Here is a 19,534-nt window from a genome sequence, read left to right on the forward strand (position 1 = left end):
GGAGGAGGAGGAGAGGCCTTTGGCACCAGGCAGCATGACTACACCCTCTCCCGGGCTGTCTCTCCCGGATGCCCTGCCTCTGTGACCACGGGCCCTGGCTCCTGGTGCCACTAGTCTGGCTGCGCAGCTCCCCACTGCCCCCAAAGGGCCCTCCCTCCCCCTGCCCCTGTGACATGCCACAGCCTTAGCATCTGGACTCCATCCCCCAGCGCAGGCAGGCATCTACCTTCCTCACATGCCCTGGCCCTCCAGCCCCTGCTTCCCATAAACTTACCTGCATCCAGCTGCCAAGGCTGTTCTCACCACCCTGCCAGGCTGCATGCCAGCCATGTGTGTGTGCTTATGCAGATTCACATGGTGCCCCCTGCCTCCACTTGCCCTCCTTCTGCTCCCACCAGTGGAGCAGAGCAAAATCCTATACATTTGTTCAGGTTTTAAAAAAATGCCTGGATGGAGATCTGAGGACCCAGAAAGAGGTCCTGGAAAGCCCAGATATATGGTAACCCTAACAGAAGAGGCCTGTATAAGAAAATAGAAACATATTTAGGTTTTCCACTTGTCTAAGCGTGCAAGACAATTTCCATTCTAAGTCAATTTTCACGGACCTATAACTTTGCTCGGATAGATATCTGAAGGAAAAGTTGCAACAAAATCTCTGAAGACATCTGGGCTTTTATAGGGTAAAAACAGTTTCTTTACCTCCTATTCAAAACAAAAAAAAGACCACATTTCCCCCAACCCCTGGTTAAGTGGGTAACTCAAGACACGCAAAATGGCACTTCAGTCATGGTACCTAAAGAGAATTTAATAAAAAGTAACTGCTTAAAGCTTCGGGGTAAGGTGTTTTTAAAACCAGACTTATAAAAAATTGAGATTTCAATCCTGATTTTAATTGCTTCAGCTGTAAACTGTCTAAATGCATGCTTATGTAAGTAGCTATAATGATACCTGACAACAAAAATTTGAGAATGGCAGTAGCTGAAACGTCAATACTTCTGTATCTTAAAAATAAGGTGAAATGGTTGTGAATTAAATGTAAATGTTTCCTTCTGAGCTCTTTATCTTAACATTTCTCTACATAGAGAAACTGCTGTACAGTAAGCTAGGGAGTGAACTGACAGTGCTTTAGCCATTCTATATAAGCTGCTACATGGACACTGTCACTGTGTACTAAGTTCAAGGGGGCTTCCTCCTTTTTCAAAGTAGAGTGAGCTGCCACATGCCAAGAGTGTCCAAACAAGGAGTTGGCAAAGGGTGATGGTGACATACATTACTTGTTTACCTAAGTTGTTATACTTTTGTATTGTATAGATTTTATAATTAAGGTTAAAATGGCTATTTATGTAAAATTTTCATTCACTAAGTTGGAACAAAAATAAAATTTGCTCTTACACTTTTTTATAGCAGTTGCAATTTTCCATCTATGACATTCTATAATGTGATGGGCTAGTGATAAAATTATGTGTAAAAAAAAAAAAAAAAAAAAAAAAAAATAGCAGCAAATAGGTTTAATTCAAAGGTACAGATTTATTTGCATCTCATTTTGAACAAGAAGATGCTCCTTGCTGGCAGGTAGGAAACACATACCATTGCTGATTTAGTCAGAGGACATCCACAGTAGAATCCCTTGCGGTCTTAAGACTAAAATAATCTTTAGTACGATAGCCAGCATAGGCCATAACTTCTAAGTAGCAGAAGCAGCTGAAAGAAAGATTACAATTATTTTTGTCTCTACAACTTTGAATAGCCTGAGTTGTATAGATCCAAAGAGCTCAGGCTATTCACCTCATTTGATTCTAAACTCTTCTTGTTCAGTCTGCATGTCTTACTGGATAACTGAATGAACACCAAGTAGTCAATTACTTGTGCAGGCAGAATTAACAGGAGCAATATATGTGAATTGGGGACTTTGTATTAACATTGAAAAGAAGTAACTGTTGATCAAATATGAAGTGTTTTTTTCTCATGTCTTTGCAGAAATACTTGATAGGGAAAGCATAACATTCAGTCAGGCATATATTACTAGTATATCTAAAGTCAACATGGTCACTCAAGAAACAAATATGGCAGAGGAAATTCACAAAACTAGCTATCTAAACTTTAAAGACAAATCTGCATGCAGTGTCACCAATCAGGAGATGATTTTCTGCACACATCAGCAGCCTGTCTGAGAAGGTAAAATGCACATCTGGTTTAAAAAGAAAAGACAGCTTTTAACTGAGAGCTTGTTTTTTAGTTTTTACCGATTCTTAGGGCTACTAAATAATTCTCTGCAGTTCTAATCCAAAATTTGGATTAAAAATAATCTAAGGATCATGGAGCAGCATAATTTGGTTTCTACCTTTACTATTCCCTCTACCCCCTCCCCATCCTAAATTTCATTAAAAAGGGACTAAATTATATACTAATCCTGAGTACTAGGGGTTAGCCAGGGTTATCCCATTCTGTGAACCTAGTGATAAGCCATCTACTCAAGTAGTCTGTTAGCAAAGACGTTTTCTCTTAACAAGCTGCTGTTCCAGTTTCAAAATTTTGTCCTTGATGGGCTGGCTTTTGAGAAAATTATCCTAGTTAAGGGCCCTCCAGCTTACATTAAAGACAGCAGGAGTCCTCCTATTAATGTGATAGCTGTACAATTGGGCCCTTTAAGAGGACATTCAGGTAAAGTGGTCAAAATGCCTCTATACGCCAGAAAGCACTCTATACTTCCTTTTGCTGTGCTAAAAATGGAGTTCTGCCGGGTTATGTAAGCACTGATTCAAGATTTGCTTTTTAAGTAAAGAATGGATAAAGGCCTTTTTCTTTTTGCCATCTGAAGCAACTGTTAGTGCAGTTGAACCTTCTAATGAGTTTCCTTTTGGACAACTTTTAAGTTCTGCTGTATTTCTTTAAATGCATATTAAACTGTGCTCCTGACTTGGAAAGCCAGACATATTAGAAACTATTTGCATACTTACAGAGATGGGAATTGTTTGAAGCTATGGGATTGCCTGTGCTAAAAGTAAATTTTCAAAAGTAGAACTACTGTTTCGATATGTTCAGCTAGAAAATAGCTGGCAAAAAGGGGGCAAAAACAAACATTCAAAAGATCCTGAAAATATTCCATTTTATTGTAACAGTGAAAACAAACAGAATATGTATTATGTTTTTATTATTATAGTGGGTGAAACTTAACTCTCTTCTTTGAAATTGTGTGGAAGAGCAAAGAAAATAGTGATAGATTAAAAAAAAAAAGTAACACAACTTACTCTAAAGAAAGGTAAGGTTCAGTTAAAAGAGGACAAAATGGCTGTTGCAGAATTTGGCTGTTAATCTTGTGTGGCACTGAATTTTTTTCTAATTAAAATGCTTTTCTTTCAAGGTGTTTTTGACCAATTCTGCAAATGTTTTTTTATTGGAACCATGTGCTGAAGTCCCTGCACTCTTAAAGGAGCAAGTTGATGCTTGCAAAGCAGTTCTGAGTATTTTTAGGCGCATGATAATGGAACTTTCAATGGACAGAAAAACATGGTAAGATTTAATTTATTTCATCTATATTTCACATTGTATTAATATTAGAACTGTAAGGCAGAATAACTGATCAGGAGAAAAGGCTTTATTTAAAAAAATATATAATAAGATTATACTTACTATTTGGTAACACAAGTTATGATTCCACAGAGGGAAAAATGCTCATAAAATGTTGAGTATTGAGAGAGTTTTGTTTTAAAACTTTTGCTACTATAACCTTTAGGTGAACTATTCTCAGTCATAAAACTTGATTCTTGTGCAAGCTAAACATTCAGCATTTTACAATAATGTATTGAAATTTTGCAGTGGTAAATGCTGCTAAATTAAAAATTGATTTTTAAGTTGTTGATCTAGAATGATATGAATCAGTTCTGATGTTTGAAATGATCATGTTACACTAAGGCAGACCTTGTAGTTCAGGAGCTAAATTCCTGTGATTGCTGTGAAAATGTGAGAAGGCTTTTTTTTTAAATCAAACCCATTCAGTTCCTCTTTCTATCACTAGGGCTGACAGGTGCCTTTTTGTTTGTGCTCATCTGTGTGGGCTTGAATATACCTTCTTAACTCTTTGATCTATTTATCACCAAATATAAGCAAGTGCTTGCCTGGGTGTGTAGGCTTGAGCATACTTTCCACCACTTTTGCATATTTATCAGTTGCGTTTAATCTAAAAGTATTTTTCTAATGCAAGATGGACTATTTTATTTAATAGTAGAAATATGTAGAAGATTAAACCAAAATCTATGTTGATAGAATGTTACTAAAGCAGTGATTCTCAACCAAAGTGCTGCAGCATCCTAAGGGGTTGCCTTGATATTCGTTCCAAGGTGCTGTACAGTGTTAGTAGTTTGGTGTACAAACATGATTCACAAGAGAAACCCAGAGATTTCAAATAGGAATTCATAGTCTTAAAAACATGACCCATGGTGGTCTTTCTAATATCTTTGCAATACAAAAATTGTTCTGTTATTTTTCCATCGTCAATAACAAATGAAAGTTAAGAGTTAGCATTTTCAAATGGGTACCTTCAGTCTAATGAGGGGTATCTTGAGTCTGAAAAGGTTGAGGACGACCGCGCTAGAAAGTTGTGCACTTTGCTTACAGAAGCAACATTGCATACACTAGGGGCTGCTTGCTCTCCTGCATTCCCCTCTGTTTGCTCCCTGTGTGTCAGTTGTCCCTTTCCCTCCATTTCAGGAACTCTACATAACCTCTCTTAATATCTCCATCATGCTATGGACTCTGGGTTACTTCATGTCTGCTGTTTGTCTTTTCCTTTTCCCTTCTGAGTTCTGGTTTATCTTGTGCTTGTGAATCATCATTTTAAAAGCTGTATTATGAGCAGGGATTATGGTTTTCTTTGTTTAAAAATCACAAATCCTCTGATTAAAACCCCAAAATGCATGCTTTTTCTCAATTAAAATGAAACGCCACTATACAGGCAACCCCTGCTTAATGCTGTTTCACTTAGCACTATTTCACTATAACGCTCATTTTACATTCATACGTGATTCCACCTAGTGCTCAGCGAGTTTCATTATAATGCTTACAGGCATTGAGCAGGGAGCGTACACTAGTGCCACAGTGCATTGGTGGTGCGCAGCCTGGTTGTGCAATTTAGCCCACCTGTGCCCAGGCCAGGTGCAGCAGGGCTATGATCGTACAATGACTCCTGCTGGGGGAGACCTGAGCGTCGCTCCTGGTGCCTGGAGTGACTGTGACTGTGACTGGCCGTGATCGCCTGGCTCCCATTCCCCAACAGATGGGTGGCACAGCCAGAGTTGTCCCTGTGCTGGGGGCAGGTGCAGGCTGCCCGCTGCAAGCTCAGATTCCCCTGAAATTGGCCCTCACCAGCCGGAGAGTGGGGAGGGCCGGCCAGTGCCCCCTCGAGGAGTGCCAGTGGCTCTTCTGGTTTTTCTGGCAGCACTTCTGGTTTCTGGTTTGCTGCTGGCACTTCCAGGATAGGCAATTGGCTGCTGGGGGACCCCTCCCCCCCTCCGGTCGGCAGTCCACTGCTGGGGGGCACCCCCTCTGCCCCCATCAGCAATTGGTCACTGGGAGACCCCCAGAGCGAAGAGGCACCAGTCACCCATGACTGCAGGGAGCCCCATGCCGTCATGCCAAGGTGCCCTATGCCCACCCAGAAGCAGTGGGGGTGGTAGCCCTGGAATTCTGCCAGCCTGCAAGGGCAAACCCGTCCTTTCCCTGCATTTTTCTCCTTTAAAGAAAATTTGGGTTTTTCTCCTTAAAATGAGAAAATCTGGGTTTTACTGCATTTTTCTGTGGTGAACAGAAAACCTGGATTCCTGATTATGAGGATACCCAAGAGCTCTGGGTTTTGCTGGAAAGCTTTAATGAATTGATCCGTCTGAAAACAGTTACAGAGCTGGTTGGAGCTGCTGGTTCTGCTAACCAGGTGCCTGGGGCTCTCCATGCTCCCCCTTTTTGCTTCTTATTTTTTCTGACTTTTACCAAAACTAATAAGAGTTCTAATCCCTAAAGGGTAGCACATTTCCTTTAAATTTTGCAATTCACTGCATATGATATTTAGAAGATATGTTACAGATAGAAACGTCATTGTGTGCAAATATTTTGCATCACTCAGTATATTAGGGCTGCAAAATCAAGCAACCTTGGATTTTCCTCCAAGGAGTAGGAAATCCTAAAATAGTATTAATGTGAGGAAAGACACTCGCTGTGACAGCAGATACCTGCTAGCAGTGGAGAAATAGTGAGATGCTAAGAAACAGGTTCTGCTCCTGGTTATAAAATGTCTCCCGTCTCTTCTCCCATATTCTATCTTCCTCACTCTCAGCCCCTCCAAACTGTTCTTGTCTGTTGTTTTCTCCACTCTTCCTCCTAATTCCAGTTCAGCTGTCTTTGCCTGCACCATTCTTTTTCTAGTCCCAGGCTCCTTGCCCATTCAGATCATATCTCAGCATTCTGTGATTGGTTCCCAGGCCTATTTCCCTTGCTCAGCTGTTCTTGTTCTCCATTCCTACCACATTCTTCCCATCTAATGCCATTGTTTCCTGTCCACCCTCCAGTTCCTCAGCACTTCCATTTCCATTGCCAGCTCCTGGATCCAAGTCTCCAGTTCTTCATACACAACCAATCCAGTGTTCCCCTCAGAATTACAACCAGAATTTCTCTCTCCCAGACTCCAGTTCCAGTCTACTCTCTTTCCCCCACCCTGGTTTGTTTAGGATGATTTCTGTACCACTCCCCCTATCTTTTCCCCACTCCGATGTGCCTGTTACTATGAGTATTCCATAAGGTATGCTAAGACTGTATGTGGGTTATCCTGATATGTGCAATATGCTTTTTACTCCTTGTCAATGAAAGTGGCATTTCTAGTGGCAATTGGTAGCAAGGAGAGCGAGTAAGATCTGAGCTGTCCCAGCAGATCCTCTGTATATTATCTTTTACAGTCCTTCAATGCCAGAAAAGCTTTAGCTGATTATTTGCACATCACTAAGACTTTTTGTGGGTTTACAAAGCTTTTTATAGCAATAGTAGAGAAATCTAAACACATGGAAGTTTTGGTTCAAAGATTGCCAAGTTGAATCTTTAAGCTCTGTTAAACTCTGTTATGAAACTGTTATGAAGTAGGGCCATCATCAGTGAGGTCAAGCCTGCTTCCTTGAAGGTCTAGGCCAGGGGTGTCCAATGTTGGAGTGGCTAAGGACCACAGACCTCATCGGCACCCTGCTGTACTGCCAGCCCCTCCCTCCTTGCCTGTCCCCTGCCCCCAGCACATGCAGTGTATGGAGGCTCTAGGACTGCTGAGTTGCAGGCTCCTTGGGTTCTGGGGGGCTGTCACCCTAGGCCAGGGGTTTTCAACCTTTTTTAATAAGTGTACCCCCGGCAGCCGGATGTGGGAGGCGGCATGCGGCTAGTTGCAAAGTGGTGGCAGTGTGGGTTGGTGGGTGGCAGCAGGAGCTGCCACATGCTATCTCCCCACCCCCCTGTGTCCGGCCGGCTGGGCGGCACCTGTGCAGCCCACAGAGGGGCGCTGCTGCCTTCACCCTGCTCCTGGGAGGCGGCAGCATGGGGTAGATGTACCCCTGGTTGACAACCCCTGGTCTAGGTTACGTCTGTAGCCTTTCTTTGCAGTGTATTTATAAGCAGCATCTATAGCAAGGCCACCTGGAGCTCAATACAGACCTGTATCAATACAGACAGAGATTGTTAACTGTGTGAGTCTGAAGTCAGAGCAAAGACAAGAGTAGAAATGTACCTTATTGACTGAATCCGAGATGTATAAGCATTTGTGTGCAAGAGCTCACTTCATCAGATACTATGAAAGGACATGCACAGAGAAGGGTATCAAATAGAGAGAGAGTTGAATGCAGAAGGCAGAAAAGTGAGGGAGGTGGGGAAGACAGAAGAGGGAAGGCAGTGCTGAGAAAGGCAAAACAGATGATAAACCAAATGGAACAAAGGGGTCCAAAAAGTTAATCCAGCTAATGGAGTAAGAATCTGTAGTCCCTGTTTAGACCAGAATTAACAAAACCAAATCTGTGGATGATTTCTTGTCTTACAATTTTCTGGTCAAGTCAGCTTTTAAAGTACTGTTGTTTAAAAACAGGTACTCTTAGGTCATCAATGAAAAGTCTAGGAATGTTAAAATGTTCTGCACTAGGCTTTTCTGTGTTTTTTGGCCTCAATGTCAGACCAGTGTTACCTCATTCTTTAACATGGGGATTGCCCTGTCTGTCAAACCTGGGAAGAGGGGCATTGTAAGTAGTGATGGCATATATGATGTTGATAGAGGTGCAAGTGAGTGAACCGCAGATGTTATAATCCATGTGAGTTGGCCCAGTGATAATGTGAGTTTGTATTGATGGGCAGGGGGGCACAACTTGCATTTGAGCGTGTTGCAAGACTTGGTGCCTCAGTGAGAATAGGAGGTAGGTAGCCTGTTGAACATCACGACAAATATTAGGCTATTGTGGAGGCCTCAAGGAATGGTGCTGCTTTTACTATGACAGTCTTTCAGTTTCTGTTTTCCTAGGAAACTCAGGCCCACTTCTAGGTATGTGTGGGCACTATATTGAGGTCATCTAGGTGAATTATTCAGGCAAGAAAAGGTTGGTAATTATCAGTAATTGGAGTTCTTTGACACGTATTATCCACATACATATTCAAACCCTGCCCTCCTTTTTCTCCTCTGTCGTAAGTACTAGAAGTTTTGTGACTGAGAGGAAACTGAGTGAAAAGTGTTCATTTCCCTTTATCCCCTCAGTCCCTGGGGGAGAAGGGTTGGGACTGGACCATACTTGATTTTCACACCTTAGCAATACTTGTATCTTATCAAAGCCTTACGGCTGAGTATATTTACCTGTGGCAATATTTACGTGGACAATACATGTCAAAGACCTCCAGTTACTGGTAAGTAGCTTTCTTGTATTATTTAATAAAATTAAATATTTTGCATCCAAAAACAATACACAATTTTGACTGCTTCTATAGACACTCAGTTCTAAAGTCTTACAGTGTCCCTGGTATGTAACTAAGGGCATCCTTAAGTTCTCCTTAGGCACTCCCAGTGGTCTGTGTGTGGACCTACTATTGAACTAGTTAGAGATGTCTTTCTTGCCTGTGACTTTGGGATTTTGGTTATTTCCCCTTCTGAGTCGCCTAGTAAAATATCAAAGGTTAACTTTTCCCCCAACTTTCTACCTCCATCTCTATATCTCTGTCTTGAAGGTCATCTGCAAAGTATATTTGAACATAATCATGTTTTCAGTTTGAGACTTGGTACATTTCTCCCACTGACAAATGAACAAGTATAATTAATAAAACATGCAACTAAAATGTGAGATTTTACTTTGATACCAGGGAACAGATGTTACAGATTCTCCTGAGAATTACAGAAGCAGTCATGCAGAGGCCAAAGGATAACCAAATAAAGGACACGTTTGCTCAAAGCATGGCAGGATTGCTTTTCCGGGTAAGTGCCTTTCTTTTTGTTAAGAGCATGTAAATCTACTTTTGCAATGCAAAGCATCTTCAGAAGAATGGTAGATAATTTTCATGTTAGTTTTGGTTGTATCAGAGGTTGTTTTTCCATTATATTTTTCTGCCTCTTAAAATTTTATTGTTTTAATTCAATATTGCCCTGTCATATTAAAATACTATTTATGACCCATGATATCCTGACTTAATGGGGCATTGTCTGTTTTGTAAATGTAGCCACTAGAGGCTCCAGCTGCATTGGAGCAGGTCTCTCATTCTAGCCAGAAGGAGATATTTACATGTCATGGTAAGAAAGACACATAAATGTGTGTTATGGAATTTGTGCTTTTGTTACTACTGTAAGAGAAACATTTATGCTGAAAATAGGCATTCCCTTTATGCTCACTGATCCCTCATTTAGAAGCTACAGCTAGATTTTCTATTGTTTGTTCTTAGTAATTTCCTGTTTCCTGTTCATCTTGCACTCTTCTAGTTGCAAAATACTTACTTTCATATGGAAACAACTTGGTTAGTTTAATAAAATAACATAACTAGTATATCATAATCAGTACATCCTCCTTTTATAGGATTAGCTATATTTTTGCAACTTGGCTCTATCAAAATCGCAAATAATCTGAGCTTTCTATAATTGTTTTCCAATGGGTAAATTCATCTAGCAAGTCAAAGTGTTGGACTGTGTTAAATGAAGGAAAATATTCATAAGTAAATTAGTAAGTACTTATGCCCTGAGGTACAATATGAGGGCTCATGGCATCTAGCATTAAGATTTTTCATGATGTGCCATTGTTTGTTGACAGTTTTCAATTTTTTACTTCGCTCTTTTTATTATAATGATAATTCTCTTATATTATTTCAGAGCTCTGAAAGTAAAAGTATTATGAACAGGTATTTTCAACAAGTTCTGGTTGTTGTCAGGAGTTCTTTTTAGCACAGTAGATTACTCTTGAATTTCAAACACTGGGAACTTATCTAGAATTGATCACCAAAAATATATTTACCCTATTGTGTTCACCAGGATGTTACCTTTCATTCCTTTTGGCTCCAAATTGTGTTTTCTTAAAGAAATTTACAACTTACTGATGAATCATATGGGCAACCTATGAGCCATATTCCAGTCTTGATATATCTTCTTTACTTATTGACTAGTCAAGATCTATGGAAGTTTGTATAGAGAAAAAGTGTGTACTGTATATTTTCTGGAACAAAAATCATGCATTAAGGTGGAGGTAAAATACAGTTGAGAAGTGTATATTAGTAACTAAGAAGTGAAAATGTTATAGGGATTTTAACTCTACATACAGTGGTACCATGTACGACTATGATGTAAAAGGTAAAGATTAAAACATTTCAGTGTTATGGTCCCTGGTTAGATAAATGGAACCAAATTTTAAACACATTCTATTCACTGCCCCTCTTGTGGTGTTCCATAAGACGCAGTTAAGGTGATGTTGATGTATGTAAGCATTTTCCCATATCATTGTTTATTGCATCTCTGAAGTCAATCCAGATTGGAACCTTCCAATTAAGTGTGAATAGGAAAGACGGTTTTATTTTATATAAACGATTGGTCTGTTTAGATTCTGTGTATTCAGCAGTTGAAAATATTCTCTCCTCTATATTCAGTTTACTTCTGATGTATTCTTTTATTTCATGTATCAATTTTTTAATGATTTCAGATTTTTAAACTCTCTGGCATCAGACATACTATTGACAAAGACATTCAGGCTATTGATGTCAAATCGCTGTACATATATTCATTGGATAACCAATTTACAAGTGAATCGAGTCTCCTGTTCCTTCCTAAAGTAGTATATTACCTTTCCTATTTGGTAATAATCTTATAGGAGTATGACAATAACATCCTCCCCCACCATTTTTTTCCTTTCAAAAACAATTTTTCCTGTAATTTGTGAAAGGAACTGAGAATAACATTTAAAAACTAAAGCAATTTAAATAAGAATGCATCACAGCACAACATTGTGGGTGTACCAGCATCAAATAAATATTAAGATACTGTTGTTCCTGAATGGTACTTGAATGACATCTGTCCAAAGCAAGTACTTTAATGTAGAACAAATAATGTAATACAGACAATAAAGAAGGAAAACAATACGCCAGGAAATGTATATACAATAATCACTAGGGGAAAAATTAGGAGGAGATTAAAAAGATTTTTTCCTACAATATTTTTTTTTCAAACCAAGACACTTTTACATAACAGTTTGCATAAATTAGGTTTAATTCTTAATTTACAAAGTGTGTTGATCTCATAATCAAAGTCTAACAGCTTAATTTCAAGAAAAAATATGAGAGCAAATGTACATCTTTTTCTCATTTTAATCAGATTTTAAAACTTTGATTTCTAGCACCATTGGCTGCATCCAGACGTGTGTGGATATTTGGATCCCCGGGGACAACTAGCAGCAGCCCACCTTATTCCTCCACTAGTTGTCCCCAGGGAACACCTGTGCCATGTATGTTCTGGCATGCAGGAGGTTACCCAGGGCGGGGTAGGGGAGTTTGGGGCCAGCAGTGGGCTGGCTCTAGCAGTCTTACCGGCATCCTGGGGGCCTCCCAGGGCTTCAGCAGTGTTTTCCACCCCGTGTCTTTTTTTTCACTGACTTTTTTGACCCCTGGATATCCAGGGGTCAAAAAATCCTCCTGTAGAAAAAACCTCCATAGAGGACAACAGAATATATGGTATGTGGCGTTGCAGATATGTCTGCAGTGCCACATACCACATGGCCATGCTCATCTGGACGCGGCCATTGTGACTCTTAGCTGTTGTTTTTATTTAGATCAGTGGTTTTCAACGTTTTTGGGCTTGAGGCACCTCTCGCTATTTGAGGCACCCCTCCATAACTTTTCTGAACTAAGCAGAACCACCTTTCAAAACTAATTTGTATATTACAGTACTTAACTCCTTGCAGAGCGGCCTGACCATGGGCATGGGGGTCCTCCAGACAGGACAAGCCTGAGCCTATGTTATCTACTTAGTTAATCTGTTTATCTCCTCACACCTTGCTTATTTCCTCTTACCTCATGGCATCCTTCAAAAGATCTGGCAGCATCCTGGTTGAGAATCAGACTTAAGTAGGGGTGCACCGATAGAGATTTTGGGGGCTGATACCAATAGCCAATATTTAAGAAGGCATATCAGCCAATACCAGTTTGATATCTGATGCAGCTGCCTCCAAGTGGTAAGTCTGTTGTGGTGGAAGGGGCATGGGGGGGGGCGCAGATCAATGCCCTGCGCCCCCCCCCGCCGGTGAGGGAAGGAGGGAGCAGGGGCAGGCGCTGCCCACAGAGGGTAGGGAGATGGAGGCTCAGCTCGTGGGGTGGGGGCGGCTCCTGCCACTGCACGCATCCCAGGAGGACGGAGGGAGTGCCTGTGGGTCTGCGTTGGGCAGACAGGTGGGCTGGCACAAGTGCTGTGCAGGGCTCTTCATGGCAGGGGCTGGGCTCAGAGTGGGCACCAGCAGCACTGGAGGGGGGCTGCAGCCACCTCAGATTTCACCACTGCTCTGCTCCAAGCCCTGTGCCACCAGGCTCAGCCTGCCTCCATGTCCCACCTCCACCCACACACTGCAGCCCTGTCCCAGCACCACCAGCACCCACTCAGAGGCTCTTTCAGCAGGGGTGGGCTTGGAGTGAGTGCTGGGAGGGGGCTGCAGCCACCTCAGATTTTGCTGCAGCTCCACTGCCAGTGCAGCTGCTGCCACCAGCTGCCCAGCACAGCCTCAGCTCTTCCCAGTGCGTGGGTGGAGGTAGGACATGGAGCTGGTCTGCAGCTGGCAGCGCAGGGCTAGGAGCAGTGTTGCAGCAAAATTTGGGGTGGCTGCAACCCTCTCCCAGCACCACTGGTGCCTGCTCCAAGCCCAGCCCTTGCCAAGAAGAGCCGCGCAGTGCTGGCTCCAGCCCGCCTGCCCTGCACAGATCCAGGGGCCACACCCCCCCCCCACCCGGGGTGCAAACAGTGGCGGGAGCTGCCCCCCCCCACGAGCTGTGCCTCCATCCCATTCCCCCGCCGTGCCTGGGCAGAGCCTGCCCCTGATTCCTCCAAACCCCTGGGGGGGGGTGTTGATCTGCCCCCCACATGGCTCTTCCCTCCCCACTCCCTTTCAGATTTACCAGCTAGAGGCAGCTCTCCACGCTGCCAGATCTGCTCTGTGCTGCACTGCGGCTGCACACAGCCCAGGCATTTATAGGCCAAATTATTGGCCCCATTGAGCTAATATCAAATACAGCACATTTTCTTTATGTCAGTACCAATATGATATTGTATCAGTGTATCTGTGCACCTCGAGATTTAAACTATACTTATATCTGGTTTACCTTACACTGTATTTCATAAAGGTATGGTCTTAAGTTTTACCTTGTGCTTTGTACCCTAAATTATCCTAAATTGACATTTAAATCAGATGTTTCATTTTCTAGTTTTCTTCCCCAACCTCCTCTTGAATCAAGAGGAAATTGGACTGCACAATTTTGATACGGTTCATGTTCTGCCACATGACAGATCATGAGCTTTCAAAAGTTCCATTTGCTATATATAGCATTTGCAGATAAGGTTAGTAGTTAGACAGTATTCACCCAAAAATTGTCAACATGAAAATTTAAGTACATGCTACTAGAGAATTAAATTAGGTCTACTCAAATGAGTTAGAGCCCATTTCACAAGGGCTAAACTTCAGTTACTTTCTGAAAAAATCCCTATTCCTGAATTCTGTAGGCAGGCTGTATGGACATCAGAACCACACTTTCACTTAGAACTGTTCTGTTTATCCTCAAGTTTTCATACTTCAAGAAGGCTATTCTGCCAGATTGGGCTCCTAATGCCCACCTCTTAAGTATGAGGTCACTGCTTGCTGGTCACCAGAAGTAGAATAAATATGGACAATAATTTGAGAAAGCATGGGCAGCTATACTTCTTGTAGATGGGATTTCCACATGGATTCCATGACCCATATTCTTTCACTAGCTTCTGTATTGGTCAGTGAACTGAAGGGCAGTTGTGCTCACTCTGCCCTTTATGACCTGTGGGGAAAGGAAGGAGGACATCATGTTCCCAGGTGCAGTCCCAGTAGTGACACATCTCAAAGACTCACAATTACAGTAAGAGGTATTTATTTTTACGTACAAATGTCACTCTACCAAAGCTGTATTTATGTATGCATCATGAGAGAAGATTTCTATATTTAAAGAAATAGAAGTATTTTTAACTGGCTGGTATCCTGGGTACTAATTACCTTAAGAAACTCTTTGGAGTAATGAAACTTTTGTTGTTTCCCTAGTTTCAAGGTGTTATGTTTTTTGACACCTTGGGCTCATACCCTAAGAGAAAAGCAAAGGGAGATATTTTTTCCCTTTAGTCCATTCCATGGCTGAAAATCCTGACCAGTCTCCCTTGTACACGTACACACATATACATCCAATATAACTTCGCATAATTTCTGATTGTCTTTGAAAATGTGTTGGTAATATTTTTGTAATTCCATGCTTTATAGAAATGTACAAAATGTTATTTGTTTTCTTTTCCAGACCCTTATTGTGGCTTGGATCCGAGCAAATCTGAGTGTTTACATTTCTCGAGAACTCTGGGATGAATTGCTTAGCGTGCTGTCTTCCCTCACTGATTGGGAGGAGCTGATAAGTGAATGGGCCAAAATTATGGATTCTCTAACAGTAGTGTTAGCAAGAACAGTGTATGGAGTAGAAATGACCAACTTACCGCTGGATAAACTGAGTGAACAAAAGGAAAAAAAACAAAGGGGAAAAGGCAAGTTGCTATTCTTTAGTGCATTTTATGTTAAATTAGTTAAAACATTCCAAGTTAGATTATATCAGAGTAGAATTGGAAATCTGAATTTGACATTATAGTTCCTGACAGTGCAAATATTTGGTTAAAAAATTACTTCCAACACCCTGCAGTTTGTATTATTATAAACCTACCCTGCGCTTCCTGATTGTGGCAGAGCACAGTTGGTGCCTGCCACTTTAAGGGCCAAGTCAAGCAGCCAGCTGGTGCTCGATTGTGGCGGCCATTTTAGAACCAGAGCCACCTACATAAACAGAGCAATTTGCTGCTGGCAGCCAGGCAGGAAACATTGCCTGGCTGAGCTGCTGTATGAGAACATCTGCCAGTAGGAGCAGGAGGCTTGTGGTCCTGGGCATGACCTAAAACTGCATCCTGCTGGGAGTAGGTGGCCTGGTGGGTCTCCCAGTGGTGCAGGAGCCTCTAGGAAAATACCAGACCAGTTACCACCCTGGTGGAAGGTGGGTTGGGACACCTCAATAACCCCTAGCCCCCACATCACTAGGTAGCACTTGGGACCAGGCATGGTTATAGCCCTATGAGCCCCCACCGGGGAGGAAAGCTCCATAGCGCCAGTGAGGGGGTGGAAGATGTGGAGCCCCAGTAAGGGTAGGCCCCCAGTGGAGGGGTATAGAGTATATAGAGTTGCCCTGGAAGGAGCCAGGGCAAGCTTGGTCCCAGTCAGGTAATTGGCTGGCCACTACCGCAGTGAGGGTCACTGGAGAGGCCCAAAAGATGGTACGTCTGTCATCCAAGGTGTGCACTAGATAAAGCCTATGGCCTAAGGGGCCCTCCGAGTGGGAGCAAGGCAGTATAAGTTGTCGATGCGTGAGAGATGCTGTAAGAGGGGGTGGAGTGCGAGAGGTCCCTAGTGAGAGGAGGGCAGTATGAATGTGTGTGTATATGAGGCCTATCAACAGGGGCTAAGCTTGGTCCGGCTGTAGGCTGGGAGCATTATGTCACCTGGATGCCATCTGTGAGGCTTGGGCTGTGGTGTAGGGATGGAATGGAGCTGCAGATAGTGCCCTCTGGCATCGGGGCAAGAATGAGCAGCCTCCTGCCTAAATTAGAATCAAATGAGAAACAACAAGGTGCGGAAGGCGAGGAGGTGGGTGGTTGGCCCAAAAACAGGCAGATGGGCCAATGCCAGACCGGCCCCAAGAAAGCCCCCTGTTACACTGAGCCCTGCCTACAGGGCAGGTCCAGGTCACTTCAGAGCCCAGAGCCAGCACCAGGGGCTGTACCACATGTTTAACAGCCCTGCAGTACAGTTTTGTTGTATAGTAGTTTTCCTTGATGTGTTTGGATCAAGGTTGTCTATCTTCTATACTTCCAAAGTTGGAATCCCTTACATTTAAAAAAAATCTTTTTGCCAGAAATAGTAGATTGAAAACTTGCATGTCCTGCGCAAATTGTTTTAGCTCCTTTTTTTTTGTACTGTGAATTGAAGTATAGTGTTGATTATAACTATTGTAACTGATGCTGCCTTTCTCAAAGGTGGCATCTCAGATCCACAAAAGGTAACTGCAGTGGGAAGATCATTTTCATTAAGCTGGAGGAGTCATCCTGAAGTTGTGGAACCAATGAGATTCAGGAGTGCTACCACCTCTGGAGCACCAGGAGTTGAGAAAGCAAGAAATATAGTCCGTCAAAGAGCAACAGGTTAGGCACTGACTGCTTTAACCTCATTATAATCAAAACATCTGAATTATAAGCCTGAATTTTTAAAAAAAATTATAACTTCTTCTATATCTTTTAATTTCAGTTTTGTTTAGAAATAAATGTGTTCCCAAAAACTGTTCCCTAAATGTTTTTCTTAACTTACTCTCTTTTCCTTCAAAGACTGCTCATTTTTATTTATTTCAAGACATCTTTTAGTCAAAAATGTTATAATTAGGAAAGAGATCTATTGACTCCTTATGTAAGAATGAATGATTTATTATTTAGTACCACCTTTTTTTTTTTAAATAGGTCAACAAACAAATTGATTGGCTAAGTGTTCTGGCATGTGCAGACATAACGTAACCAGTATATCTGTACAAACTGGGACTTTTTTTAGCCATGTTGATCATCTGTGAATCTTTAAGACAGTGGCATTTAATTATGTTTCTAAAACCCCTAACTCTCTTGTCTACAAACAACCAGCTTCAGGAAAAATGAATATTCACTAGTGAATTAAGATTCACTGTCTTTCTCAGACAAGGTTCTTTGGGTAAATCTGATATCTTTTATTAGACCAACTCAAATGGTTGGAAAAAATTCTTCTTTGCAAACTTTTGGGCACAAACACCCTTCATCAGGCCGAGGAAGCATCTGTTCAGACCAACTGTAACAAACCACCCTCAGTCTGACGAAGGGTGTTTCTTAGGAGCATGTGAAACAGGTCATATTCAATGCTGCTGTGGGATGTTCTATCTGCCCTAGCATCGCAGCATTCACGAGCCGCCTGGTACCTTGAGGAATGTAGAAAAAACATTTAAAACTCTGTCTATGTCTGAATTGTTGAATCTTTCCAAACCTCTCCGAATTGATTCGGAAGGTTCCAATTAGATTCGCAGAGATTAAAGGGTCTCCTGGTTCAATTTGGATTGAATCTGAAGATGCAGACACTCCGAATCGGGCCAAATCTTCGCTGAATCCAGTCGGTATCTGAAGCTTTGCACAGTCCCAGTGTTTGTGACCAAAATCTTGCAAAGAAGAATTTTTTCCAACTATTTGAGTTGGTCTAATAAAAGATATCGGATTTATCCAGAGAACCTTGTCTGCCTATGTCCTTAGACCAATACATCTACAACCTATGCCTCTGGCTTTCTTAAGCATTTAAGTATTGTGATGAATACAAGTTTATCCTGTACTCCTGATGTTTACTTAGATTCTGTGCAAAGGAATCCATTAGTGTTGTATTAAGATTCCAGTTTTATATCAACAAACTCCGGAAAATACAGTATGTATTCACAATAATCTTTGTGTACCACCTTGGTGTTCTTGCCAAATTTGAATTGTAAAACACTTTTCTATAATGAAGAATTCTGTGACAAACCATTGTAGTACTTTCATTATGGAGAGTATTTCTCATATTTGTTCAACCCTGTACTGTATGACTTGACAGTTGGTAAACTTTTCTTTTGTAATTATAACTATGTGGAGGTATAGAAATATTTAACAGTTTTGCATAACAGTTATAGTGCCTATAATTTATATGGTTAAACAAGTAACTTAATGTAATGAGTTGTTTACTGAATACTAATTTATAATTTATAAATATTTTTTGTCATTTAGGAAGTCTTTTATTACAAATTAGTGGAAAATAAAGGTGGGGGAAGGAAAAAGAAAAGCTATAAACTTAAACCTTTTTCCCAAAGTATTGTATTGGTACTGTATAATAATGAAAATATCAAGCAGATAATAAATAGTTTTGATATAGACATATTTTATTAGTCTGTTCTTTTTTCAGCTGAAGACAGATTTATCTTTATTCTACAGTGTCAATTTTTAATTTAGGCAGGTATGTTCAAAATGTTTATCATTATCTTTTTATCTAATAAATCTAAATAAGGTAAGAATTCTTGCATTTTTTCTTACCCAGCATCCATATACCTTGTGCATGTTGTTACATTGTCCACTTTCTTAATATTGAGACAGGTAAAAAGCCTTTTTAATTTGCGTAACTTTCTTGCTGTTGTTTTTAAGAAGAGCACACTGATAACGTTCTGTAGATCCCCAGATTGCAAGAATAGTTGCATAAAGTTAGGCTCCCAAGTTCATATTTAAATGCATCAGTCCAGGGAACTTAAATAGTTTGTACTTTTGAAAATAAATTCATTAATTTAGGTGCCTAGATATGGATATCAGTTCCTGAAAGTCTTGTGATAATTCCATTTACCTCTGTGAATTATTTTTTCCAAAATATTTTAACATTTCTAATTTCATTGTAATTATATATCATTTATCCTCTAAAATGTTACTTTTTCAACACAATTTATAATGATGTCTTTCAGAGCACCATTCAAATTATGTTCTGTTTCTGTACTTCCACTTAGTTGGCCCATGTTTGTTGGCTTACCTTCTGCTTTCAAGCGGGAAATAACTTGCTTCATCCTCCTTTGTTCCACCTATTTGCTTCCACTCTGTTAGGCTGATGATACATATTTGGTAGCATCTTCAGTTTCCTTTCTCTTGTGTTTCTTACTTTTTGTAAAGAAAAAGATGTTGAGAAAACGTAGGAAG

General features: G+C 41.1%; 1 protein-coding gene across 5 annotated transcripts in view; it reads left to right on the forward strand.

The window, feature by feature from the left end:
- RALGAPA2 (Ral GTPase activating protein catalytic subunit alpha 2) overlaps positions 1 to 19,534 on the forward strand; it is a 374,428-nt gene that overhangs the window by 109,788 nt on the left and 245,106 nt on the right. For all 5 annotated transcript variants that reach the window (XR_009458933.1, XM_019491013.2, XM_059720247.1 and 2 more), the window contains exons 13-16: positions 3,362 to 3,510; positions 9,355 to 9,466; positions 15,034 to 15,271; positions 16,805 to 16,969. Coding sequence is in view for 4 of the 5 variants with exons in the window: in XM_019491013.2 (XP_019346558.2) it covers positions 3,362 to 3,510; positions 9,355 to 9,466; positions 15,034 to 15,271; positions 16,805 to 16,969 (664 nt within the window). In the remaining variant the exon portion in view is untranslated. The remainder of the gene's footprint in view (positions 1 to 3,361; positions 3,511 to 9,354; positions 9,467 to 15,033; positions 15,272 to 16,804; positions 16,970 to 19,534) is intronic.

Source organism: Alligator mississippiensis, chromosome 1, assembly GCF_030867095.1.
Source record: "Alligator mississippiensis isolate rAllMis1 chromosome 1, rAllMis1, whole genome shotgun sequence".
In the NCBI taxonomy this organism is placed as follows: domain Eukaryota; kingdom Metazoa; phylum Chordata; order Crocodylia; family Alligatoridae; genus Alligator; species Alligator mississippiensis.